Source organism: Ochlerotatus camptorhynchus, unplaced genomic scaffold (assembly GCF_037179485.1).
Source record: "Ochlerotatus camptorhynchus isolate MF236.1 unplaced genomic scaffold, CSIRO-AGI_Acam_v1.1 ptg000136l, whole genome shotgun sequence".
Taxonomy (NCBI): Eukaryota; Metazoa; Arthropoda; class Insecta; order Diptera; family Culicidae; genus Ochlerotatus; species Ochlerotatus camptorhynchus.
This window is the reverse complement of record NW_027040626.1, coordinates 1,015,859-1,022,970: the sequence shown is the minus strand read 5'-3', so window position 1 is coordinate 1,022,970 and position 7,112 is coordinate 1,015,859. Positions and strand designations below refer to the sequence as shown.

Sequence of the window (7,112 nt, the reverse complement as noted above, 5' to 3'; positions counted from 1 at the left end):
GCACGTCGGTTCGTCGGTGGTTGTACGCAATGGTGACGTAGGACAACGTGGTCTCAAATAATAAATCTTATTTGTTAACTGTAGCAGGAGTTTGTGTTTTGTGTAGGAATAGGAATTTGACCGGGGTTCTCTCTGTTTATACTCTTTAGAATGACGCGCTTGACATAGATGGCCCACAGCTACTCACGAAGAGCTACTGATTCCGACCAATAGCGGTGCGACTTCTTCCTCCTTCTATGGATGCTCATGTGGGCTGCAGCTCGATGCTTGCAGGCAGCCTTTCGCTGTGTACTGGAGAACAATGTTCAACGCCAGGCGCCGAAAGCACTGCTGCTGCTGCTGATGCTGATGCCGACGACCGGACACCACCACACACAGTGATTGTAATTGAATCCGAACAGCGGTCGTGTACTGGAGAACACCACCACTCACCACGCGGTGATTGAATAAACACCGTTTGGTGAGACCGTATGGAGTTCAACTTTGAAATCTGTATTAGGAAAATTGCTTTTCACAGGCATTCGGTGATAATTTTAATTATCATAGCAACAGTTGCACATTCGTGCAATTTTCAAATGTGACATTTTGAAAAATGATAAAGTCTTAAATTTATCAGATGCGTAGACACATTTCTGGTTTATTGGTGATAAAATTATTGAAATTAGTCCAGGGACAGCTGAGTTCAAAATCTTTCATAATTTTGTTACATGTTCCTGTCGTGACCGGACCGAGGTTTCCAGCCTCGGGCACGGCAACACGAATTAGCGATGCAGCTCCCACGGTTGCGGCTGCTTCTATTGCTGCTGCTGCACCGAAAATAGTTTTCATGTAGCTTCCATTGGAATCGCAAAGGATTTTCATCCATAAACAAAATTAATGGAATTCATCTGAATTTCACATAACATTTATGCGATCATGTTAATTTTATATGATTTTTCATATGAATTTCATTAGTTGGTTCCAAACGTAAACAAGTCATAAGAAACCTACAGCGTTTGTTTACGTTTGAAACCAGTTTCATACAAGATGATCAGTAGGCTGATTTGACAGCACATCCCCCCAGGTTATGCGAGGTAGGCGACGATTGTTCGTATTTGACAGCCACCTCCCCCCTTGGAGCACAACCGATGGTAAGTAAAGCCCTACAGTAAAAGTATGGACGACTGTCACCTCAAAACTGAAAAAAACAAGGAGCTGCTAAGCCAGCATTTTTCTGTTGTCTGCTATTTTTCACTCACACACTTACAACCAACGCAAAACAAACACATGCGGTGTAAGCGACAGCTGTAAAATATGCAATTCAGCCGCAAAGTTCGTATGTGTTGTTCAAGTTTGTTATGGACCATAAATTTATAGACCAGTTAAAAGGGTACTGTCAAATTTGTGAAATCCCATAGTGGAAACATTTGTCCCGTGGAAAAAAGCTGTTTCAATCATGGTGGGTATATAAATGGTGATACAGCTTTGTCACTATATAGGTGAGGAGGTCGCGGGTGGAAAAAGTGCGGTTTTAGAGCAAATTGTAAACAAACTCGGTCGCTGTCCCATGCAAAAGCCCAACATGGCTGAATCATGAATTTGACACATTAGAACACCTATATGTAGTCACCTTGGTTCCAATCGAGCAAAGCGGTGCATTTTGACGGTTCGATTGGAACAACTTTTGACAGACGTCCATACTTTTACTGTAGGGCTTTAATGGTAAGTAGTGTCAAACGCATGATGTGTACACTTTCCTTTTCTAATCACGAGCTTCGAAGCTATTGCCAGAGTTGGTACACCATACTAGAGTCGGTGTATAATGAGTCACGCCAAGAGTGAAGCCAAGTCTACCTATTGAACTGTCAAACCGGCTACCTATCGTGCAAAGTAAACAAGCATTACGATGCTATGAAAGGTACACGGAAGGTATTGCAATTAAATATTAAATATAACCGAAGAAATGATCATATACACACAGTGAGCATTACATTTGTCATGCGATACGTTTTGTAATGATCAGTAATGACAATTTCTACTATTTTTCCTTAAGATAATTGGACAAAATCACTGATATCAGTGCTAACATTTGAAAACGGCACAAAAGCCATTTGTAAACAAATGGTTTGTGGGCCCTTTACTCACTACTTGAAGTACACCCACGCGACACAACAGCAACATCGAGTAGGGGAAATTTTTCCCTTCCTGACGATGCTGTTGGTTTGCGTGGGCGTTCTTCGGGTAGCGAGTAAAGGGCCCACAAACCATTTGCTTACAAATGGCTTTTGCGCCGTTTTCAAATGTTAGCACTGATATAATCCCCCCTATTCTGCGAGTCACGTGACTCTCTCTCACCGGTGAGGTGACAATAGTCACCTCGTGTGAGGTGACTCTCCATGTAAATCAAATGGAGAGTCACCTCACACGAGGTGACAATTGTCACCTCACCGGTGACAGAGAGTCACGTGACTCGCAGAATAAGGGGGAATGATTTACTACAGCCGTTAATTTTTTTCCTCGCTAGAAGTCATTTGAAGTTGATGCAGAAGTCCTCTGTTGCCAAGTTAAAAGAAAGGGAATCTTTCGAAAACCGTGATGCGAGTTCAACTGTTTTTCTCTTGGCGTGACTCATTATACACCGACTCTACACCATACCATCATACCAACCAAGGAAGATTCGAAGTAAAAATGTTATTCAATTTGTAGAACTATAGAGAAGAACATTCAATGTTATTAGTAGCGATTAATCTAATATAATTGTCCCTACGTCTAGGAATGGGGTTGAAACTGTTCTAAATCGTAGATCAGCGTCTGTGAAACGAGACATTCGGCCGGCTCAGGGCAGATACCAATCAATATATCGGCATGGCTGTAGAACTCTTCCTTCAGCGAAATTACAATCGTTTGCAGATTGGTGCACTTCTCTCGTATGTACGAAGCCACCTTCCCGATGTTTGTGTTATCCAACGCAGCGTCGATCTCGTCCAGCACGAAAAATGGGGCTGGTTGGAAGCTGTGAATGGCAAACAGCAGGGCCAGCGCAGCGATGGTTTTCTCTCCTCCACTCAGATTGCTCATCGGTTGGAAACGTTTACCGGGTGCGACGCAGTTGTAGTTGATGCCATCGAGATACGGTTCCTCTGGATTGTCCGGCCCGAGATAGGCCTGGGCTGCTTCGTTACGTGCCAGCTGCTTGTAAATGCCATCGATTGCATCGGAAATGTGGTTGCAACAGTTTGTGAACAGTGCGCACCGTTCGTTCTTGATTTTCTCAAAAGCTGCTTTAGCTTTCTTGGCTTTCTTACGGGCCGCCTCGAATTCTTCGTTTGTGGTTTGAATCTTCTCCGTTACTCGATCTAGCTTTTGCATCGCTTTGAGGTTCGGTGTTTGAATCTTCTCCAATGTGTCCAGTTTTGACTGCAGCTCCCTTGCCAAACCATCGCCAACCTTCTTGACCTGATCCGGTTCCGTTGGATTTGTCAAGTTCTTCGACAAGGAGCTGTAGTCGATTTCGATTTTAGCTTCACGCTCGTAGACCGTACTTAGGGGAGTCGTTTCCGAATCGTTAGCTGCTGATTCGACAATGTCATTCATCTTGCCCCGTTTCATTGGTATTTCGATTGCATCCATTTTGCACTGCATCAACAGGTTGTGCCGCTTGTTTTTCATCGTTTCGATCTTGCCTTCGATGCCGGATATTTGCTGGTTAACGACAGCCAACTCCTTGGCTTGCTGTTGAACGTCTCGACGGGCTTTGGCCATTTCCTCTTCCATACTATCGACGGCGCCCTTCTTCGCATTCTTGTCGACTTTCATCTTTTCGATGCGCTCCCGATCTTTCTCGATTTCTTGCCGTTGGCGTACTTCGGCCTGCTTGAACGTCTCAAGTGAATCCTCATCGTCCTGGACAGCGCGCTCCCATCGTTGTACATTTTCTACGAATGACACAGATTAAAACCTATTCAGGAATAATTAATACTATCTACTTACTGGAAGTGTCCTTGGATCTCTCAAACTCCAAATTGTTATTGATACGATCGATTTGCTGTTCGAATTCGGCACGCTTCTTGGCCCTTTCCTGCTGCAGCACTAGCTCTCGTTCTTCGAATTGACGAATATTAGCCACTCCAAGACGGGCGCAAAACTCGGCATAAACGTCATCCTCGACGTTGTTCATGTTTTCCTTGATCTCCTGTATCTTCAAATCACGCTGCTGCATGCGACGTTCGATTTCGCTAATCTTTGGACCAATCTGATCCAACTCTTCCTGCAGTTTTGCTAACTTTCGGTCGTATTCCTTGATGGTTTTTTTCGATGCATCCAGATCGTTCTGACTGTACTTGAGTCGATTCTCGAGACCCCGGATCTGGCTCTCAACGGTGGTCAGTTCGCCTTGACGGCGCGTTTTCTTCATTACTTCTTTCAACTCTTCGGTTATCTTTTCCTTCTGCGCTTTAAGCTGAGCCATATGCTTCTCGTCCCAGCGTTTGGCCTTGCGAGCAAGATCGTGACTACCACCGGAAATGATGCCGGATTTTTGATAGAATGTTCCGTCCAATGCCAGTGCATCGTATCTGCTGCGATCGATTTCATACGCAACCTTCATAGCGTCATCCGGAGTTTCGCACACTAGAGCGTTATTGGTGGCGAACAGAACTGCCGGTTCGATCTGCGGGGGACTAAACTTGAGCACATCATAGATCAACTTAACATTACGCGGATCTTCGATGTTTCTGAAAGGATTATGGAGCCATTAGGGATTCAGATTTTAAGTAAAGTTTTCGCACTTACCGAAGTCGCTCCTTGAGTGGTTTCTTTTGAAGATAGTCCAATGGAAGGAATGTTTCCACGTCCAGCATCTTTTCCTTCAGAATTTGAATGCATCGGCGGGCGGTCTTCTCCGTATCGACAATGATGGCTTCCATATACTTGCCAAGCACCTTCGTTACGGCTACGTTGTATCGTTTGTGTGTAGGTTGACACATGTTGATCATGCGGTCGTATACCCCCGGTACTTCCTGTTTGAACAATTCGACCACTTCCTGTTTCTTCTTGCGACGAGCATCTTCGTGCTTATCTATTCTGGCATCACCCAACTGCTCTCGGACGTCATCCAACTCAGCTTGCAGCTCTATAATTCGCTCTTTCGACGAACCAACATCCTGGCTGAGCTCTTGCTTCATTCGGTTTTGCTCTTCCAGAGCAACTTTGCTCGCTTTAATGTGATCGATCAGTTTTTCCTGACGCTTGATGGCTTCGTTCATCTCCGATTGATACTTTTTGTAATTTTCATCAATCTGAGCCTTCTTATTCGTCTCACTGTCCAACAAATCTTGATCGGACTTTTGCTCCCGATTGACGGAATCCAACTTGATTAGATATTTACCGGAGGTTGCATCAGCTTTCTGCTTCAATCGATCGTATTCCTGAACCAAGTTCTGCTCTAGGTGAACATTACTGCCACGCTTTTTCGACTCTCCAGCAATTTCATCTTCAAATGTCTTCATCTTGCTTTCGATACCTTGCAGTTCGTCATCCAACTTACGAATATCAGCTTGATGTGCTTCGTCCGCCTTGCGAGCCTGCTCCAATGTTTTCATTGCGCTATCAAGCTTCTTCTTAGTGTGTGCTACCTTCTCCTTTGCTTTAATAAACATTGGATGCTTCTTGCTCATTTCACTTTCTACCTCACGAATCTCCTGTTCTATTTTAGCCAGCTCCCTTGCGGTTTTTCCTGCCTCTTTCTTTTTCTCTTTTAGCACATCGTCTGCTTCCTCCTTCTTCTTTTCAATCAGCGACAAATCCTGCTGCTTACTTTCCATATCTTCATACAGTCGTTTGGTTTCCTTCTCATTATGATACAACCTGTAAAGTTGATACTGTATCTGCTTGTCAGCATACTCATCTTTCAGCCGCGCATAACGATCTGCCTCTTGCTTTTCCAGTTTGGCTTCCTTGCGCTCGGCTGCAATTCCCTTCTTCTTCTGATAAGTGAACTGCGTTTCCTCCTCTGCCATCTGCATATCATGCTTCAGTTTATTATATTCCTCCTTCAACAAACCCGACCCACTGATTTCCTCAAACAAAGCTGTTCGTTCCTTGGCATTTTTCATTGCAATACTCTCAACCGCTCCCTGGAAAACCAGGAAGTTTTTCGCTTTCACGTTTATTCCTATATGCTCCAGCTCCTGCAGATAGACGCTCGTTACTACCACCTTAAACAGCAAAAGAAATGCATTACAAACAAGAGTTCACCCCCACACAAGCAACACCCACATTTCCGTTGATTCGGTACTCCGACGAAGACCCAATCACCGAACGTTGGAAACTCTTGTGCGTCTGATTGCCCTCCTGGTCGGTGATGATAAATTTTGCCATCACCGAGGCTCGATTGGAAACGGGTCGCCCAATCGAGGCACCATGGATCAATTCGTTCAACTTCCGCACACGCAGACTGGTTGTTTTCTCTCCCATCACGAAACTGATAGCATCCATGAAGTTGGATTTTCCTAAAAAAAAACAAACAAAAACATTTGCATCTCGAATGCAAAATGTTCTACACTAGCCGCCACTTACCAGACCCATTTGGCCCGATAACGGCGGAGAACTTTTTCAGCGGTCCTATCGTGACTTTGCCACGGTAGGACTTGAAGTTGTCCACCTCGATGAACTGCAGGAAGGCGGAATCCATGGTTAGAGCATATTTTCCATCCGATCTGAGACGGTTTTCACTGGGAATTTATAGAATTTTCACTTGTAAATAATCGAATGAAAAAGATGGTGCAAAAATGGCGTCACTTTTGCTTGAAGCAAGTAAGGCCCTAGTTTTCCAGCCGCAACTATTTTTGTCACCAATGCATCAAACGCGCCATCTACATTTTCAGTGGTATACGACTCTGTGAAATATTTCATTTATGGACTGTTGCGTAACATTTGAAAAGAGCCTATCTAAGTTGATCGATTATCTTCATCGACTTTCTCTTTGGTTTACCACGGCAACATAAACGAACTTCTCGCTAAAAACGCTGTGCAGACTGGAGAGTTATAACATGTTATAACGATTGTCAAATAATTGCAACACAAAAACCACCATCAAGATAGCGCTATAACATGTTATAACTCTGTAGTCTGAA

The 7,112-nt window shown here is 44.1% G+C and overlaps 1 protein-coding gene across 1 annotated transcript; it reads right to left on the bottom strand.

Moving 5' to 3' along the window:
• Window positions 1-2,731: 2,731 nt before the first annotated feature.
• SMC1 (structural maintenance of chromosomes 1) lies at window positions 2,732-6,775 on the bottom strand. The gene is made up of 5 exons (XM_065220908.1): window positions 6,556-6,775; window positions 6,256-6,488; window positions 4,771-6,194; window positions 3,970-4,712; window positions 2,732-3,914 (listed from the first exon to the last, which is right to left on the bottom strand). Exons 1-5 carry the CDS (start codon window positions 6,668-6,670, stop codon window positions 2,749-2,751), a joined length of 3,681 nt encoding a protein of 1,226 aa, XP_065076980.1. The 5' UTR covers window positions 6,671-6,775; the 3' UTR covers window positions 2,732-2,748.
• Window positions 6,776-7,112: the final 337 nt, after the last annotated feature.

What these genes read in the sequence shown, in the direction of transcription:
- SMC1 (XM_065220908.1), bottom strand. Translation starts at nt 6,670, where the DNA reads ATGGATTCCGCCTTCCTGCAGTTCATCGAGGTGGACAACTTCAAGTCC. An exon ending in AGTACCGAATCAACGGAAAT is followed by an intron (nt 6,195 to 6,255) that starts GTGGGTGTTGCT and finishes TTGCTGTTTAAG; the next exon opens with GTGGTAGTAACGAGCGTCTA. An exon ending in CCACTCAAGGAGCGACTTCG is followed by an intron (nt 4,713 to 4,770) that starts GTAAGTGCGAAA and finishes TAATCCTTTCAG; the next exon opens with AAACATCGAAGATCCGCGTA.